The 20,596-nt window shown below is 40.7% G+C and overlaps 1 protein-coding gene across 1 annotated transcript in view; it reads right to left on the bottom strand.

Moving 5' to 3' along the window:
* LOC114511272 (putative ATP-dependent RNA helicase TDRD12) overlaps positions 1-20,596 on the bottom strand; it is a 179,355-nt gene that overhangs the window by 14,136 nt on the left and 144,623 nt on the right. The window contains exons 9-21 of the mRNA XM_036012909.1: positions 17,644-17,741; positions 16,783-16,859; positions 12,421-12,501; positions 10,896-10,956; positions 10,438-10,545; positions 7,706-7,891; positions 5,954-6,110; positions 5,101-5,228; positions 3,562-3,753; positions 3,168-3,296; positions 1,655-1,772; positions 914-1,053; positions 568-788 (exon numbers count right to left, since the gene is read on the bottom strand). Coding sequence (XP_035868802.1) covers positions 568-788; positions 914-1,053; positions 1,655-1,772; positions 3,168-3,296; positions 3,562-3,753; positions 5,101-5,228; positions 5,954-6,110; positions 7,706-7,891; positions 10,438-10,545; positions 10,896-10,956; positions 12,421-12,501; positions 16,783-16,859; positions 17,644-17,741 — 1,696 coding nt within the window. The remainder of the gene's footprint in view (positions 1-567; positions 789-913; positions 1,054-1,654; positions 1,773-3,167; positions 3,297-3,561; positions 3,754-5,100; positions 5,229-5,953; positions 6,111-7,705; positions 7,892-10,437; positions 10,546-10,895; positions 10,957-12,420; positions 12,502-16,782; positions 16,860-17,643; positions 17,742-20,596) is intronic.

Genomic DNA, 20,596 nt, shown 5'->3' on the forward strand with positions numbered 1-20,596 from the left:
AGATAAATACTCCATTTAAAAAGTGGGCAAAAGACATGAACAGGCAGGCACATCACAAAAAGAGGATGGACTCATGTCCCACAAGCATATGAAAAGACATTCAACATCATTAACCATTAGGGGAACACAATGAAAATCACAATGGTCTTCCACTACACCCCGGATACTAAGTGCTGGTGAGGATATGAAGCAACTCAAACTTTCTCACACATTACTGATTAAATCATAAAATGGTCAACCACTTTGACAAAGTTAAACATATGTTTATCCCATGACCCAGCAATTCCACTCCAAAATATACACCCAAGAGGAATGGGTCCATTTTTCCACACAAACTTAGGTACAAGAATGTTCATAGTAGCTTCCCACAGAGGAGCCCAACCCAGCCGCAAACAGCCCACAGGTCCATCAGGAGAATGGACACCTACACTGTGACATACGATGTTCTTCAGAGCGGGGTGCCGGTTTGCACGGACGCGTACATACATAACAATTCAGCAAGCTGTGAACTGATCATCTGTGCACTTTACTGTGTATCTCAATGACAAAAGGAGATGACTGGCTTACTTGCAAAATCCAAAAGCCTTAAGATATGGACAAAGAGGCCTTCTGGCTTTTTTCTCTTCCTTAGCTTCCAGAACCCCTGCAGTAAACTGATACAGCTCCGATGGGATCTTGGCATCCGCTCTTTCCAAGTAGCGCAGAACACCGACGGCATGGCCCGCACTCCTCTCCGTCAGCAGCAAGACAGACCTCGTTTTCATATCTCCTGGTTTTGCAGGAGAACCCTTAGAACAGGGGTGAATAAAGGAAATGGGACATCCATACCTGACAGACTCAAGGACAAAACTTGCGGACTCTGAATTTTTTATCACACAACAGAATATTTAAATATCATAAAAGTTAATCAAACCTGTTCAGTTAAACTCTGAAAATGATCAGACATGCAATATAGGCGTTCACCAAAAATTTTGGGCGAGGCAGGGAAGCTGAAGTGAATGACACACGTGGCATCGGTGATGGCCAAGAGGGGTGTGCAGTCGTCGGTCAGGGCTAGAGAGAAGGAACCCGACAGTGTCAGGCGAGGCCCGGGCTTTACGGCACTGCCCCTACAGAGCAATCTCAGCCACCGTATTTCACACGTTTCTTTATTGCAGTTTATGTTTTAGATGCAAAGAAACTTCTTTCTCATTTTTTTTCAAATGAGAAAACAATTCCAGTGATTAAATTCCAGGGAAAAGTAGTCTTCTTTTAGCTTAAAAAACTGCCTCTTTTTATTGCAAATCTAGGCTGCTCGTGCCTATTTTACACTTTATACATTCTTACTTCTAAATGTCTAACACTGAATTTATCAATCACTTATGACAGGCACACGTGTGCACAGGGATGAGACAGCACCCCTTCGCTGGAACTGCGGGGAGACGTTTGGACTGAAGGTGTCCGCCTGATGGCCAGGGGCCCTGGGAGCACCTCGACCCACTTCAACAGTGACATTTTTATAGAGGTGAAGTTTCATTTTGAAATTAAGATGACTAATAAATTCTCAATAAATCTGGGAAATGGTAAGGAATTTGGAGATGAGATCTACAAATGAAATATATGATTCCTAAATGCTCAGCCTTCTGTAGATAAAAGTAGAAATTAAAACACTTACCTAATACAATGTGAGAGCCAGAACTTAACTTCTTGTTCCACTGTTCTAATATACTTTTTAAATCAAAAACCATTTCTTTATGCATTTTCAAGCAAAATACTGAACAGCTTTCTACTACCTAAAGATGAAACCAAAAGGCCAGGTCACAATCAAGAATGTAAGCTTGAAGTTAACTATTCTATCAATAATCAAGATAAACCATTTAAAACTATCTGTGAGGTTATTATCTCACTGGTCAAATAATTCTTATGATTGTTCATTTAAATATGTTTCCAAAATTCCATAGTTAATATCTAAAAACTTGCTCAAGTGAAACCAACATATTTTGCTAAAACTATTTTCCTTCCTTTCCAAATAATGTACACACGCACACTGTGTACACATGCACATGTATACATGTGCATCTACTTGCACATGTGTACACAAGCACACTGTATACACACGCACGGTGTGTACACATGCATGTGCATACGCTTGCACTTGTGCACAATGTGTGTATACATGCAGTGTATATACGTGCACATGTGTACACAGGCACATGTGCACACTGTGTGTACACACACGTACAGATGTTTGTGTGTATAATGGACCCCTGAACAATACATGAGTCAGGGGTGCTGACACTTCACGCAGTCAAAAGTCTACCTATAACTTTTGATTCCCCAAAAACGTAATGACTAATAGCCTACTGTTGACCAGAAGCCTTACTGGTAACATACACAGTCAATTAACACACATTTTGTATGTTATACGTAATGAATACTAGATTGTAACAATAAAGCCAGAGGAAAATGTTGAAGTCATAAGGAAAATGCACTCACAGCACTGAATGCCATCACTGGGAAAACCCATGTGTAAGTGGCCCTGCATGGCTCACCACTGTGCTGTTCGAGGCTAACTGTGTGTGCATACATCCAACTATGGCACTACTGTCTTTTCAGCTACACCTGCTAGTTCACCATTGCTGAAATGTGGAGGTACTCCTGATTTTGTTATTGTATTTTGTATTTGGCCTCATTTCTACACTTTACTGTTAATTGATACACAATTAGACTAAATCTAATTGTGTATCAATTAGATTTAGTCTAGTCTCTAGACTAAATCTAGAGACTAATTGGCTAAGTCTCTAGCCAATTTATTTGGCTTTTCTGGCTACATGATGATGTATTTATTGTTAACCTTCTGTATTTTCTTAAATAAATGGTACAGAAGATGTTGGCATTTCTTCACGAATAGGATCCTTTCACTGCTCTGCCAAGACAAAAACTCGAAGCCCAGCCCCACCCCCGCAAGGTGCATTTGCTTCAGTGGAAAAGCTGCTCTACCTACTTGGCCCCTTCCCTCAGTGTCAGGCCTCCTGCTCCTCTTCTTCACAGCTACCACTGCTTTGCAGCAGAGCCCATTCCAACTGATACTGAACTTGTAAAATTTTGTTCCCGTCAAACCTTTAACTACCTCAGCAAATTCAATCACAGTTTAAACAGTAAGAATATTTTATGCGTGGAAGGCCCACCTTACACACTGTTTCAGTTTCAGCTACAGAACAGGTAAAGATCAAGGTCTTCTGTGCCTGACTGGGGATGAAATCAAGAGTTTGGAGTAAAGTAGAGGTCTTTTCACTTTCTAGGCAAAGATGTACAACCTAGCAATGAAATATAGAAACAATGTGATTTTTAAAATGTTCAAGGTGCTCCAGTTTTACTTTTCAGATATGATTTTAATAGAAATGAATGTACAGAAAATCCAAATGTATGTAAAATGTATACATTTAAAATATAAATTTAAATTCATGATTACAGATTTATGTATGAAATTAAAGCTATAATCTTTAAATATTAATATTAATCTATGAAACAAAAGTTACCAGCTGGTGTTGAGGAGCCCCCGCCACACCCACAACTCACTACCTGCTGGACACTGCCGCAGAGCGCGGCCTCCTCCATGGCGGTGATGACCACGTAGGGCTCGGTCATGAACTCCTGGATGACGTGCTCTAGGTGCCTGCTCCAGCGAACCCCAGCTGCGACAATCTGGTGCGGTGCAGATTCCCTTCCTTCAACTTCAATATTTTTTTTAAAGTTATCTAGTATAGCAAACACCTAAAAATTAGCATAATTTCATTTTTATTTTAAAAGAATAATTCTTTTGACAGAATATAACATTCTGTTTTCAAAGTGGGGAAGGCGTTTACAAACATAAAAGTAAAGGAAAAAACAAAAAAGGGGAAAATGTCAGGTGTACACAAAACTAAAACATTAACATCTGGGTAAATATACATAACATTATGTAACAAAGAATTAACATCCTTACACAAAAACTTTAACAAACTAATTAGAAAAAGATAATCCCACCAAGAGAAAATAAGCAAAGTAATAAACAAGCAGCTCATGGAAGAATGGGAATAAATGGCCAATATGTAATCGAGGAAATACAGATTAAACCAATCAGATGCTATGTTTAATCATTAGACCAAAAAAGAAAGCTGGACCGAGGTGCCCCCTGCCAAGGTGCAGGGAGTGCAGTGTGGCAGCACACTGCCCAGGGGAGTGTAAACTGGTCCATGCTTTCAGAGAGGCAACTGTACAATGCGGGACTCTGGTATTAGTTTTACAGTAAGAACTGAGATTGTAGAGGCATTTGGAAACCCTGCACAGGCTCCCAGAGCCAGTAAGAAAGAAAGCCTGGACTGAAACCTGCCCCCAAATGAATGTTCCTGGTCATCATGTTACATTGCTTCCAACAAATGCCTGATAAAAATTCAGTCTTTGATCCGTGATCCTCCTCCTAGGGATTTACACTAAGGGAAATGTGCTAATGAGAGGTATGCTCTCTAAACACACACACACACACACACACACACAGATGCTAAATGTCTAAAAACAAGACGACCATAAAATAAGTTGTTCTGTCCATAGGGTTCAAGGCCATATGGCCAGTAACGATCACGCTGCAGACGAGTAACAACACAATGCTATTGACTGAAAAACTCAAGTGATAAATTCACACATAAAGGTACTGACTTGGTTAATTCCTCTTTCAACAGATAGAGGAATTACAAAAAATACATACTCCAATATAGTAAAATAGTGATTCCCTCTGAGTGTAAGATTATGGATGTTGGGGTTTTTCAAGTGCTCTCCTCTATTTCTTGGAATTTCTAACATAAAAATTGCTTTTATAATTTGAAACACATTAATAATTTAGAAATTATTTCTCAATAGAAATAAATAGAAAAAATTTCCATAGGAAAGAATTTTTGCTTTTCAAAGAAAACTTCAACGCTGGGAAGAATATTCTCTTAATTATAGAAATTAAAGGGAAATTTTTTTAGATTAACCAGCTTCTACCCCAAGTAGATATTTTTCCTGAATCCTAAAAACAGTGAAGACTTTAATTATATATCTATTTCTGAGTAGTAATAACATCTAAATGGATGTCATACTTACTTGTTCATTAGCTTCAGAGAGTAATACTTCCACCTCGTCCAAAATGAGGTGGCAGAGTCTAAGAAATAACAAGCTTTGATATTTGAAAAGTCTCAAGAGGCTATGTGGTGTTGTAACAATTATATCGCCTATATTTTGAAAGAAAAAAACATAACATTTTAGACTTCCCACAGGTTTTTTTAGCATTTCCTTTCCTAAGACTTCAGACACTCTGTAGAAATGCCTTCCAAGAAAACAGAAAATGTCCTGGCCTGTGTGGCTCCGCTGGTGGGAGTACCACCCCATACCCGAAAGGTGGTGGGTCTGATTCCCAGTCAGGGCATATACCGCCTAGGTTGAGGGTTCAATCCCCAGTCAGGGTGCTCACAAGAGGCAACTGATTAATGTTTCTCTCTCACACCACTGCTTCTCTCTCCCCCCACCCCACTCTTCCTCTCTCATGTCCTTGGGTGAGGAAAAACAAAACTTTTTTTCACTCAGGTGGGCGAGGCAGAAGTGTACCTGCCCAGCTAACAATCCCTCTCATTATTTGATTAAATACCTGGGCTCCCACCAAGTTTTGCACTCCTGAGAGACTGGGAGGGTTTTAGTCAACATCTAAGAAACAGTGGGTGTTCAGTAGACAGTTGATAAATGAATGAAATCACAGAATGTTCTTTTTTTCTCACAGAGGTAAGCCAAAGTCAAACCTTCATCACCTCCACCCATCGGTAATTAACAGGGGTGGTCTGAATTAGTGACCGCCCGCTGCAGCCACACAGTCCTGGGCCATCTGCTGCTCCTAGGGCAGGCCACCTGGGCAGGCTTCCACCGTGTTCTGTAGGGAACACCAAACAGTTGGAAGGATGCTTACACCCCCTTGGAAGCTTCATATTTTTGGCTTCATCTTTGTGGAGTCCAATGGTTAACACCATAGGATGAAGAGGCCTGGAGGACACGCTATACTCTCCCAATAATTCAAAAATAAATTGGGCCTTTCTCCACCCAGGACACACGATGACTGCCAGAGGCTGCAAAGACAAACAAATTCACATAATTTTGGACAGAAGTTAGGAACTGAACACAGTACCTGTGAAGCATGCAGAACATCTTCTTGTACGGAGTGAGCACTACATAAATTTTTATCATCATTATGATCATGAATAGGTCAGAAAATATGCAATTGTATTAAAACGGATTTAGACACATTGACTCAGATTTTCCTAGGGCTTGAACTAAGCACTTCACAAGTACCGATTCAGTTAATCCTCATGCCCTCCTACAGGATAGGACCTCTCACTGCCTCATTTCCCAGAGGGGCATCTAAGGTGCAGATCGCTGAAGTCAGTTGCCTGAGGCTGCAAGCTAATACATGGTGGCAACAGGGTCTGCAGCCAGGCAGTCTGACTCTGGGGCTCCTGCTCCTAAGCACCAGGGTGAACGAACTGCTTCCTGAAAGGGGCCTTAAAAAGGTTAACTTCTCTTCCACAGGAGACGACATTTTCTGCCTGCACTACCCCATAGGTATCTCCCGAAGGTGCACAGCCTACTGAATACCTTCCGAGACACCTGCCTTCAATTTACTGAAGACAAGAATGAGTCTCCGCTTTCCAGGTGAGCACCAGCTTCCAGTGTCAGGCCTAAAAGCAGACTGACCATAGAGATGCAGAGAGCGCAGAGTGGACACAAGAGACAAGATGTGCACATCCCTTCCTGGCCCAGCCAGGGTTCTATCTCCACACAAGCTGCATCTCATCAACACGGGCCAACTGCCAAATAACTGAGGGATGCAAATGTATCCATTTTGTTTTATTGAATCAATACACAGTAATTTAGCCAATGCCAATTTCCAAAGGAAAATCATTAAACTACCTAGGATAATTAGAAAAATAAACTAGTATCTTTTCTAAAATGCAATTCTAAGTATCTTTTTGCACTGCTAATTTTCACCTTATCCTGTGTGTCCTTTGGGCCAGGGTCCAAGCAAAGGCCTTATGCATGCCGGCTCCCCCAACGGCCCGACCCAGCAAAGCAGAGGTCCCCACACTTCTCTCCTCACTGGTCCCCAGTTCTCTCCTCTCCGTCATCCTTCTCAGCTATTTTTGGACTCCTCCACCCGGGAAAAACAAAGCAGGCTTAAAAAGCAGTGTGGGGGCGCCATGAAGTTATTTCAAAGAATACGAGATGAGATGACAGAACACCCACATCCTTGTCTCACCTCTTGTTACACTTGTCAGCTGCTAAGAATTTATCCCAGTGACTTTTCGTGAATTTAATGTTCTCATTTATAAAATGGTGAAGAGAATACCTGGCCTGACCATCTCACAGGGTTGCCATGACAATTACATGAAATCACTGAGGTACCTTTTATAAACCAAGTATTTGTCTCTACAAGCCAGGGCTCTTCTGACCCAGCAGGTGGCACACAAGTAGGGGCCACGGGGGAGAGTCTGTGTGAGGGAAGCAATGGCTGTGATACGAGAAAAGTTCCTCACAGGACAGCGGCTGTCCTGCCAGCACGAAAACCAAATGAGTGATGCAACTGAAGTTTACCAGAGGCAAGGCATGTGACTTACAATAAACATTCAATCCACTGTGTTGTGAAACAAAATGGTCTTCAACTTACTCCGTTTCTACTTGGTAATGACTTGTAGCAGCCCCCTGTCTGCAAAATCGTAAGCACTGGTGGAAGGTACAACAAAGGGTCATTTCCACACTGAGAAATGACAACCACGTCACAGCCACGTGCTATGGGAGGCCAAGAGTAAGATTCAGTGTGGCTAGGTCCCAGAAACTTATTTCTTTGAAGAGCCTACAAAACATCAACAACAACCAAAAACCACAATAAAGTAAACTAATTTTTAAAAACCCATTTCATTGCTCATTTACCCAAACAACATGTAATACACTGCTCAGTCTGGTATTTTAAGACCTAACTCCGTAAGTTCTGCTGAATCTTTTCAAGCACCAAACTCCTGTCAGAAGGTTCTGGCTTTCCGAGGCTCCCAATTAAAGGATCCACTGACCAACCACTTGAAGCTCACCAGAGCAAGGATGTGGCTTCTCTTTTTTCTCAAAATCTGCTGGTACATCAGTTTCACTTGTACAGCTTTTTAAATACATGCCTTTATTTGCTTATTTTCTGTTACTGTCACTAAAACCCCCCTCCCAAAAGTTCAATACTATTTTCCAAAAGGCTAACCCCATCAGCACCATTACCTCCATGAAGTCAGTGCCCCCTCCCCGGGCCCTGAACCCCACTGCAATCAGGACTGGTTCCGTGCTACACCTGGTATGCAGCTCTCGTCCTGGGAGCTCCCTGCACCGTCATTGCCCTTTGTCTGCAACTCAAGCTGTCTTCTTTCTTGCCTACGTTCTTGTGTTGGTGGAAAACATATTTTAGTAGTTTCTTGAGAAGGGGTACAGAGGAAGTAAATCTGAGGACTCTGCATGTCTGACAATGTCTTCCTGCTATCCTCAGACCTTCTTGGTAGTTTAAGTGCAGACCTCTAGGTAAGACACAACTTCCTGGTCCTTTGTGCAGGACCAGCTTCCTCTCTCTGGGATCCACCAGGACCTCTGAATCCTCCTAGTTCAGATGCTTCACAGCATCAACTATCTTGTTCCTTGTTGTGCTGGGCCTGCCGCAGGTAAACCCCTCGATTTGGACAGTCATATCCATTAAGTCTAGAAATCATTCATGTGCTACTTTTCGTTGAATTTTCTGCCCTTTCCCTTCCTTTTAGAAATCCCATTTCAGACACCAGACCTCAAACTGACACTCAATTTTTCTTTTCTTCCCTATTTCCATTTGTCTTTTGTTCTGTAATACTTTCTGATAGTTCGCTTCCGTTTGACCTCTCAACTACTGACTTTCTAATTTACATAACATTTTGAATTTCCAAGAATCTATAGTACCCTGTTATTGTTAAATTCATACTGTAATATATATCCTATCTCGGAGGACATTTAATTTCTAATGTTTTCTTCTACTCCCTACATTGTTTACTTCAGAGCTTGTTCTGATCTCTTTTTCCAGGGGTGAGGGCTTTCCTCAAGTACCCCAAGATCCCCGATGTTCTGCTCATGTGGAATAAAACACTAAGAACTGATAGGAAGATGTGTGAGCAGGGCACAGCTCCATACCACGTAAGAGCCACATTGCTGCAGGAAGGAAGGGCAGCAAGCACACATTCTTACTGGGAGAATTCCAGACACCATCATCTAAACCCCAGGCTGGTGTGGCTCAGTGGATTGAGCACCAGCCTGCAGACTGAAAGGCTGCCAGTTCAATTCACAGTGAGGGCACATGCCTGAGTTGTGGGCCAGGACCCCAGTTGGCAACTTATTGATGTAGCTCTCACATGCTTATGTTTCTCTCCCTTTCTTCCTCCCTTCCCCTCTCTCTAAATAAATAAAATATTTCTTAAAAAAAAAAAAAGATGGTTTAAAGGTCATTTCTAGGGCCTTTCAGTTGCTCAAAAAAAAGCCTTCAATCTCCTTCCTGAGAAACTAGCTGGCTGTGGATGTTCAGGAAACAGTGTGGGGAAGTTCAGGACCCCCACCCACTTCACCCCTTCCTCGGGAATGTCCGTCACATTCTGCTGCTTGTTTTTCAACGCCCGAAATTTGTGGAAGGCTCTTGTCTACTAAACTTTGCTTTCATTCTATCCACCCTCGTGGTTTTATCTTAAAAAAAAAAACTTTAAAACTTTGTTTGTATCAAGAGGGAAGTAGATAATCAATGACCAATTTACTAAGTGAAGCCACAGGTCCATAAAGCACTTCGGAAAAGAACGCTAAGAAGTCTGTATCATAACTGCCCTGGCAGCTTGTTGCTCCTTCCAAGCCCCTCTCCACAGGCACATCTGAAAACTTATTTCAGAAAAGCACTTACAGTTACACAATGGTTTCCCCACAAAACAATTATTCACTTGTAAGGAGTTAACCTGGACTTAAGAACAAATTAAAAATTAGGAACATGGGTATGGACACCGGGGCGGGGACTGACGGTGCGAGTGGGCGGGGCAGGGGGGGAACAAGAGGGAAGTGGGACGACTGTAACTGAACAACAGTAAAAAAATAAATAAATAAAAGGAATAAGTAGTAACAAAAGCTCAAAAGAGAATTTCAAAAGCAACGAAATTATACAAATGCAACATTAGGAGAAGCATTTATTTAAAATCCTTTTACATTCGGGCAGGTCATTTTTGAGGAACTTGTGATGACCTGGTGATCATGCTGTCAGAGCAAGCGGTCCAGGACTGGCAGTTCTGTGTCCACAGCCTGAGGCCCGGGTGGGGGTGGGAGTGGGGGAAGCACGGGACTTCTTTAATTTGGTTTCAGGAGCACTTTTACCTTTTTCAGGCTGGCCGACAGTGGCGCTGTGTCGAGGGAGAGGCAAGGCTCCACCCTGTTCCGGAGCTGGGCAGAGGGCGGCTGTGAGCTCACCGTCGGCTTCTGCAACTAGAGCACACACACATGAGCCAGCTCTGCCCTATGGCGTTAGCACAGAAGATCGGAAACTTTATGGAAATGAAAAAGAGAGTTTGATTTTGATAAAAGCCTAGGTATATATGCTTATCAGAAACCACCCAAACCACCAAAATGAAAGGAAGACCTTCTATTATCATCCTCCCCCGCACAAAAACATTTCTCTAAAGCACTAAGTCACTAGACAGTTTCTAAAAGGATGTCTTTAGGTGGTCTCCAACTGAGTTTCTCTTCCCATCTCAAGTTTAGAGGGAGCAAGAAAGATTTAAAAAGTAAACAGTTTTCTTTTAATTTTTTATTACCTTTTTTTAGGATTGTAATACCTGTTTCAGATCAGAGATTCCATCAGTTCTCAGAGGATCAGGATTTAAAAACTGCAATAATCTGTAAAATAGTTAAAAGGATAATTTGAAGGAAAAAAAGACTGTCTATTTCTTCAACTGAGTTATTGTTTTAATTCTTCCTTGACTGGTCAAGTGAGGTAAAGTGAACTACACAGTCCAAGACACAACTGTGAAATTTCTGCTTGTTCTGTTTTGCCTTGTTCACTGTGCTGCAGAGGCCACTGTGGTCACACCAGTCCCGTGCTTCCCTGACCCCTACCCCCACCCCAAGCCTCAAGCTGTGGACACAGAACTGCCAGTCCCGGGACCACTTATTCTGACAGCATGATCACCAGGTCATCACAAGTTCCTAAAAAATCCACTGGCTCCTTCCTTCTTCACCGTTTAATCTTGAACACTTCCCAAGCTCCCTGCAACCCACAGTAGACTATGTCATTTAATCGGTGGGTTCTAAATAAAGGGCATTGAGCCAAACAGGAAATAAAATACAACCTTCCAAATACAAAAACATAAGGTAAAAGAGTTATCTCAGGGTTCACTTACTAAGTAATACTTCATGTAATAATAGAAGAAAGAAAGGAGCTCCATGGACAATGCAAGGTCTTTTGTTCCAGGGAAAATAACCGCTGTAGCACCACACCTTTCAGGTACCGGGCAGAGGATGCCTTGGGAGAAGGATGTCAATCAGGGTGCCACCCAGACCTGTGCATGCCAGGGCAGCCTTCAAAGCTCCTGGCCTCAAAGCACCATGAGGAGCTCCTGCTGGAGGAGGGGCTGTGATAGGGCCAGTGTGGCCTCTGAGAAGCTGGGGAGCAGGATGACTGCATGGTCAGCACCCCTCCCCAGTCATCCCGAGCTACCAGTGAACAGTGTGACCTACAGCCGTTTCTGAACCGTCTCAAACTCTCGGTCACACTGGTAGCTTCAGAGCGGCCACAGTACTTGAAATGTAAGAGGGTCTTTAGGTGGCTATGGTAAGAAATCTTAACCGTAGGTAGGAAAATATTTTGTAGATTGAACAAATATAAAATGAAGTTATTATTCTATGATTAACTTGTAGTGAACAATTTTCGAATCTGGCAGGACAAAAAAAAATCTCCAAGTTCCACATTGCAAATAATTAAACAGTTTCTCCAGCAGGTGATAAAACTATTTAACATCAGAAAACTGGAAAGAAAACAAACACCACCCCCTATAAAATCAACAGCCCCACAAGATCAACCATATCTAATTTGTTTCATAAAATCGGTAGCTTCACCAAGAGAATCAGGAAGAGGGGTTAGGAAATGTCTATTTAAAGTGGAAGAGGACTTTAAACAGAAAAATCTACCGTATGTAAATGGAAAAGAAAAAACAGATTTCAAAGCCTACAGAAGACCTGTGTGTGTAGTTTTTAATGGGAATTGACAAGTTTGATGTTTATAATAAAATCATACATAAATTCTGCTTACAATTTCATCACAACTATTTCAATAAAAATTTAGACCTGGAAAAAAATTCATACTTTACACAGCCATTCTTCTCATTGTGTTCTTTCTTCTCAGCCAGTCGAAGTGGTTTCTCATTTGACTTCTCACATAAAGCACTAGAAAGTAAAAAACATTTATTCAAATTTCTAAGCTCATTTACCCCAATCCTGAAAAGATCTTTATTTCCTGGGACAAATCTTTCAAAGCACCACTGGGGAACAAGCTGATCTCCATGAGTGAGTTTATATGGGAACTGAAGCTGAGCCCTTTCAGTGGAAACACTGTCTTGACAGTTTTGGTGCTTGCAGGAGGGAATAAGCTCCCTAGAGCCCCTGCCTCCTCCTGAATACCACTAGAAACTCTGGGCAAGGACAAAACTACAGGGGCCAGAAGTGAAGATGTGAAAAACAACCAAATCATGGAGATTCCCTAGGTTTTTACCTTCCTCCACAGCTTAGTGGTGAACTGAGGACAGCTTGAGACTTGGGGCTGTGCGGGAGATCTAGACCAGAAAACCTTTTATTTCAGGTTAGAGAACTCAGAAGAGAAGCGTCACACAGACTGGGGAATCTGACAGACTTTTCCTTTTTTTTCTCTCCTGGTCCCGCCCAGGACCAGCTCTGATCCTAGAGCTGCATGACGCAATGGCACCAGCAGTGTGGTCCCCTGAAACTGAGAGAAAACCTCCCCTCCCTCTGGAACTAGGAATTGGGGACCATGCGGTCTAAAGACTGTGTGAGGACAAGCTCCATCTTTTTCCCTCTCTTATTTCCATTGCTGTTTTGCTCCACAGTGACCCCAATCTAAAACAAATGAACAAGGAAAACTTAATGTCCTACAGAGGATTTTAAAAGAAACCAGAGCTTCATATCCTAATATTCAAAATTCTAGAATATAATCCAAAATTACTCAACATACAAAGAACCAGAAAAATCAGATCAATTGTTAAGGGAAAAAATAATCAACAGGTGCCAACCCCAAGATGACTTGGAAGTGGGAATTATCAAGCAGCAGTTATAACCATGCTCCATAAGAAAGGGAAAGGTGAGCACTCCTGAATGCAACAAGAGAATTCTTTGCAAACAGGGCTTCTGTCCAAGATGGAGGTGTAAGTAGACACACTGTGCCTCCTCGCACAACCAAAAGAATGACAACAACAAATTTAAAAACAAAAAGTAATCAGAACTGACAGAAAAATCGAGCTGTATGGAAGTCCAACAACCAAGGAGTTAAAGAAGAAACATTCATCCAGACTGGTAGGAGGGGTGGAGATGGGCAACTGGGTGGAGAGGACTCGAGGCAAGGCAGTGGCTGGTGGAGCCACTGAGGTGGCGGATTTTGGACTGGGTGGTCCCTCATCTGCATGCAGATAAACAGGGAGGAACAACTGGGGACAAAGATAGACCCCCCAACCCCAGGTTCCAGCACGGGGAAATAAGGCCTCAAAGCCTCTGACTGAAAACACCTATAGGGGTTGAGGCAGCAGCAGGAGACACTCCCAGCCTCACAAAGAGTTCTTTGGAGAGACCCACAGGGTTTCAGAATGTATACAGGCCAACCCACTGGGGAATCAACACCAGAAGGGCCCAATTTGACTGTGGGTAGCCAGGGAAGTGACTGAAAACCGACAGAGAGTGGAGCAAGTGGCATTATTCCCTCTTGGACCCCCTCCCCCACATACAGTGCCACAACACAACCACATGGGTTGCCCTGCCCTGGTGAACACCTAAGTCTCTGCCCCTTACTATGTAACAGAAATGAGGAGACAAAAAAAAATGTCCCAAATGAAAGAACACTTCAAGGCTTCAGAAAAAATACAACTAAGCAACGAAGAGATAGCCAAACTGTCAGATGCACAGTTCAAAACACTGGTTATCAAGATGCTCTAGGAACTCACTGGGTACTTCAACAGCATAAAAAAGACCCAGGCAGCAATGAAGGTTGCATTATGTGAAATAAAGAAAAATCTATAGGGAACCAACAGCGATGGGAAAGAAACCAGGACTCAAATCAACAGTTTGGACAAGGAAGAAAGAAACATTCAACCAGAACAGAATGAAGAAACAAGAATTTTAAAAAAATGAGGAGAGGCTTAGGAACCTCCCCCATTGATAACCCTCCAGGATATCTTTAAACTTTCCAACATCCAAATCATAGAGGTGCCAGGAGAAGAGAAAGACCAAGAAATTGAAAACTTATTTGAAAAAATAATGAAGGAGAATTTCCCCAATCTGGCAAAAGAAATAGACTTTCAGAAAGTCCAGCAAGCTCAGAGAGTCCCAAAGAAGTTGGACCCAAGGGGAATACACCAAGGCACCTCATAATTACATTACCCAAGATGAAAGATAAGGAGAGAATCTTAAAAGCAGCAAGAGGAAAGGAGAGAGTTACCTACAAAGGAGTTCCCATAGGACTGTCAGCTGATTTCTCAAAAGAAACCTTGCAGGCAAAAAGGGGCTGGAAAAAAGTACTTGACGTCATGAAAGGTAAGGACCTATATCCAAGATTACACTATCCAGCAAAGCTTTCATTTAGAATGGAAGGGCAGATGAAATGCTTCCCAGATAAGGTCAAGTTAAAGGAGATCATCATGACCCAGCCCTTATAATATGAAATGTTAAAGGGACTTATCTAAGAAAAAGATAAAAAATATGGACAATAAAATGATAATAAACTCATAGCTATTAAGAACCAAACCTAAAAACAAAAACAAAAACAAAGCAAACAACTAGAACAGGAATAGAATCATAGAAATAGAGATCACATGGAGGGTTATCAGCAGGGAGGGGGAGTGGAGAGAATGAAGGAAAAGATCCAGAGTATAAGAAGCATAAATGGTAGGTACTAAATAGACGGGGAGAGGTGAAGAATAGTATAGGAAATGGAGAAACCAAAGAACTTATATGCATGACCCATGGACATGAACTAAAGGGGGAGAATGTGGGTGGGAGGGGGTGTGCAGGGCAGAGGGGAATAAAGGGGGGAAAATGGGACAACTGTCATAGCATAGTCAATAAAATCTATTTTTTAAAAAAGAATTTTTTGCAAATAAATACAAACTATAATAAAACAAAAATTTTAGAACTGAAAAAATATATATATAAAACAAAAAATTCACCAAATAGGCTCAACAGCAGAATGAAGATGACAAAAAAGTCAATTAAGAATAGATAAGCAGAATTATTTATCTGAAGAAAAGCAAGGAAAAAAAGGCTGCAAAAATAAACAGAGCCTTAGGGACCTTTTGGACAGTATCAAAGGTCTGACATTTGTCTCATCAATATCAAAGGCTGTGGAGAAGAGATTGGTGTAGAAAAAATATTTGTAGAATAGCTGCTGAATAGTCCCCAAATCTGATGGAAGACAGAAGCCTACAAAGAACACTAATGAACTCCAAGCACCAAAAACATGAGAGAAATGACACCAAGGCATGTAATGAAGCTGCTCAGAACAGTCATAAAGAGAAAACCTTCATGGCAGTCCAAGGGAAAACACGGTAATACATTTCCACTGGGAACAATGCAAGGGAGCAGAGTGTGGGGCAACGTCTTTACAATACAGGGGGAAAAGGACTGTCAACCTAGAACTATACAGCTAGCAAATATGTTTTTTCAAAATATAAGCTAAAATAATTTTTCAGACACACAAAAGCTAAAGAAATTCATCACCAGCAGGCCCACAACACAAGAAACAGTAACGAGGTCCCTCAGGTGGGAGGGAAATGACACCAGACAGAAGCCTGGATCTACACATAAAGTAGGAAGCATTCATGGTAACTACTTAGGTAACTATTCAAGATTATTTTCTTTTTATTTAAATCTCCCTAAAAGATAACTGTTTAAATACAAATGACGGCAGATTCTAACATTTATAACAAATGTAAAAATGAAATATATGACAGCACTAGCATCAAGTCCAGAAGGAGAGAAGCTACAGCACGCTGTATTAAGATCCTACATGATATACGAGGTGGTGTCATGTGACATCCTGTCTGTGACATCATTGTCACCACTGAGACGAACGTTAATGAGGACAGGGTTCCAGTCCAGTCTCTGATACTCATCTTCAAGAAGATAACCACCATCCTCTCCTTCCCCCCGTGCGGCGTTGCCTTCTGGCCCACATCTGCCCACACCTCTCACCGAGACAACCTCGCTGGACCTGCCCTGTGACAACTTTGTCTGACAAGGAAACAGGAGACTCTAGAGCCACTACCAGTTTTTGGTCAACTGCGCTGCTAACCAGTTATCACAACATTTTTCTTAAATTAATATATGTTTATAACCAAAATTTCCAGGGCCAGTTTTTGAAAGTGAATACTTTCCTACTATTGATCTTATACAAAACAATATTACACTTAAGAATCTAGTCACTTACACTAAATATACAAATCATACCTGGGTGCTGGTATATCTGGATCAGCATATATGGTTATGCCTCTTTTTGCTGGCCAGTACACTGAAGATTCAACACACTGTAAAAACAAATTTTTCCAGAAAAAATATATAGGCTAGCCAAATAGACATTCTTGAGGAATCAAAATTCCAGGGAATGTTTCTAATCAACAACCATCTAGGATAATTTTCAGGCAACAGAGATGTGGGGAGACAAATAGCTGATGATACTACTGCTCTACCCACTAGGCTGAAGTGGCCACGTGGCTGGGAGCTGGCATTCAGGTCTTTGAAATGTCCTGTCACTGCTTTTATCGATCTTGTCAAAGGGACTGGAAGGATAGGTCAGTCCTGAACTTAACTATTATAGTGTCCCATTATCCCAGATTTTTACATCCTTGTCAAAATAAAGACAAATACCAGATTTGTAGAGAGGCCACTAGGCCAAGAACAAGGGGGGACCTGGAGTTCTTGTTCTTTTGAAATAAAGCAAAAAAGCAAACTGTATTTTTTCATGAAAGGAACTACCCTAGCCAAGGATTTTTTTTAAGCAGAAAACATTTTTGATTCCTAGATTTTAAAAGAGAATATTCTAATTTTTCAAAGATTTTATTCATTTATTTTTAGGGAGAGGGGAAAGGAAGGAGAGAGGGACAGAAACATCAATGTGTGGTTGCCTCTCACATGCCCCCTACTGGGGACCTGGCCCACAACCCAGGCATGTGCCCTGCCTGGAAAATGAACTGTCAACCTTGGTTCACGGGCTGGCACTCAGTCCAGTGAGCCATACCAGCCAGGGCTAAAAGAGAATATTTTAAAATTAACATTACATGAACTTTATATTTAACAAACATTTAAAAATACCTTATTTACATCTTTTAAAGAGATGCATTGTTGTTTCTCTTCAGATTTTTTTGTAGGTGAACCACTCAAGGAATCCATGTTACATTTTATAGTTTTATCTGAAAAATAAAAATAGTAATAAAAGTGTTATTAATAAATGGTAAACGGGACAAAGGGATTATAATTTAACATTATAATAATAAAATCTTAATACATAAAATTATTATGAAATAGGGTTCCATATTAAATCTTACTTGAGAGGATTAAATTTTTAAATCTTGTTTCAACCCTTTCTTAAAAAAGTGCTTGCTTTAAAAATTCCTTTACTGGTTTACTAAGAACTAAACATAATTTACTGTCATAACTTGGCATATGCTACTTTCCACAGAGGGCCATAACATGTCTCCCAACACATAAGCTCTCCAACAATATGACTTTGACACTGCTCCCGCTGAGAAATAAGCTCTATAGTCCTTTCCCACAAGCTGGATGGGCTTACAAACAACACTGAAGTGGCATTATGTGACTTTTAAAGATAGATCATAAAAATATCATGTACTGAGTCTTGCTCTCCTGGATATTCACTTCTGAAACCTGGCCAAATGTTATGAGGAAGTCCAAGCAACCACATGAAAAGGCCACTATTTCATATGACAGGCCGAGTTGAAGTCCCAGCCAAAAGCACCAAGTGCCAGACTTAAGACTGAGTAAGTCTTCAAATGAAACCAACTATTTAATTACAACCAGCGTTCAGATCTGCAGAAACAGACATAAAGCTTTCCTGCTGTGCCTATCCTGAATTCCTGAACACACAATCCACGAGCCTTATAAAATGGTTGCTTTATACCACTAAATATTATAAAATGTTAGTTATATAACAATAACTGGAATACAAATTATAAGTCAGTTTCAGCAATGGTTTGGGATCACAATTTTGCATCTCACTTCTTAATAGCATGAGGAATATAAAATCTGTTATAAAACAGGCTGAATTTGAATTACCAGAAGGTGCAAAATTCTGAAGATTCTTTCAAATATCTTTATCTTAAATTTGGGGCATTAACCCCTAATCAGATGCATCACTGGTGAAAGTATTCTCCCATTCAGTGGGTTGTCTTTTCATTTTGTTGATGGTTTCCTTTGCTGTGCAAAAACTTTTTAGTTGGATGTAGTCCCATTTGTTTATTTTTCCTTTTGTTTCCCTTGCCTGAGGAGATACATCAGAAAAAAAATATTGCTACGAGAAATGTCCATGATTTCCCTATATTTTCTTCTAGGGTCTTTATGATTTCGAGTCTAACATTTAAGTCTTTAATCCATTTTGGGTTTATTCTTGTGTATGGTGAAAGAAGAGGACCTAGTTTCATTCTGTTGCACGGATCTGCCCAATTTTCCCAACACTAATTATTGAATAGATTACCTTTACCTCACTGCATGTTCTTGCCTCTTTTGTCCAATATTAATTGACCATAATGATGTGGGTTAATTTCTAGGTTCTCTATTCTGTTCCATTGATCTATGCGTCTGTTTTTATGCCAGCACCACGCTGTTTTGATTACTATGGCCTTCTAGTATAGTTTGATATCAAGTAGTGTGATTCCTCCAACTTCATTCTCCTTTGTCAAGATAACTGTGGCTATTTTGGACCTTTGTGGTTCCACATAAGTTTTTAGAATATTTGTTCTAGTTCTGTGAAATACACCATTGCTATCTTAATAGAAATTGTGTTGAATCTACAGATTGCTTTGGGTACTATGGACATTTTAATGATGTTAATTCTTCCTATCCATGAACAAGATACATGCTTCCATTTGTTTGTATCTTCTTCAATGTCTTTCTTCAGTTTTATGTTTCCAAGTACAGATCTTTTACAACCTTGGTTAAATTTATCCCTAGGTAATTTTTTGAAGCAACTGTGAGTGGGATTTTCTTAGTTTTCATTTATGCTAATTATTGGTATATAAAACTGCAATGATTTCTGGGTATTTATTTTGTATACTGCTACTTTACTGGATTCATTGATGAGCTCCAACAGGTTTTTGGTAGAATCTTTAGGGTTCCCTATAAACAGTACCATCTCATCTGCAAATGAGTTTTACTTCTTCCTTCACAACTTGGATGCCTTTTATTTCTTCTTCTTGTCTGACTGCTGTGGCTAGGACTTCCAGAACTATGTTAAATAAGAGGTTTGAACGTGGACATCCCTGTCTTGTTCCCAGTCTTAAGGGAAACATTTGTAGTTTTTGCCCACTGGGTATGATATTGGCTGTGGGTTTATCACACATGGCCTTTATAACACTGATATGTTCCTTCTATTCCCATTTTGCTGGGAGGTTTTTTTTTTATTACCATAAATGGGTGCTGGATTTTATCAAATGCCTTTTCTGCATCTATTGATATGGTCATGTGGGGAATTTTTTTTCTTTCCTTTTTTTAAAAATTCTCACCATAAGACTTTTTTCATTGCTTTTAGAAAAAAAAAAAAGAAGAGAAAGAGAAACATTGATGCAAGACAGAAACATCAATTGGTTGCCTTCTCAGATGCACCATGACCAGGGATTGAACCCACAACCTGGGTATGTGCTCTGACTGGGAATCAAACCAGTGACCTTTGGTCCACAGGACAACACTCCAACCAACTGACACTGGCCAGGGCTCATGCGGCTTTTATTCATTTTGTTTAATCAAGTTTATTGATTGCACATACTGTACCAAGCTTGCATTCCTGGAATAAGTCCTACTTGATCATGGTGTATAACCTTTTCACTGTATTGCTGGATCCAGTTTAATACTTTGTTGAAGATTTTAACATCTATGTTCATCTGAGATATTGGCCTATAATTTTCTTTCTTTGTATTGTCTTTATCTGATTTTGGAATTAAGATGATGCTGGCCTCATAAAATGAGCTTGGGAGTCTTCCCTCCTCCTGAATTTTCTGGAATGGTCTGAGAGGGATAGGTGTCAGTTCTTTAA

Source organism: Phyllostomus discolor, chromosome 12 (assembly GCF_004126475.2).
Source record: "Phyllostomus discolor isolate MPI-MPIP mPhyDis1 chromosome 12, mPhyDis1.pri.v3, whole genome shotgun sequence".
Classification (NCBI taxonomy): Eukaryota; Metazoa; Chordata; class Mammalia; order Chiroptera; family Phyllostomidae; genus Phyllostomus; species Phyllostomus discolor.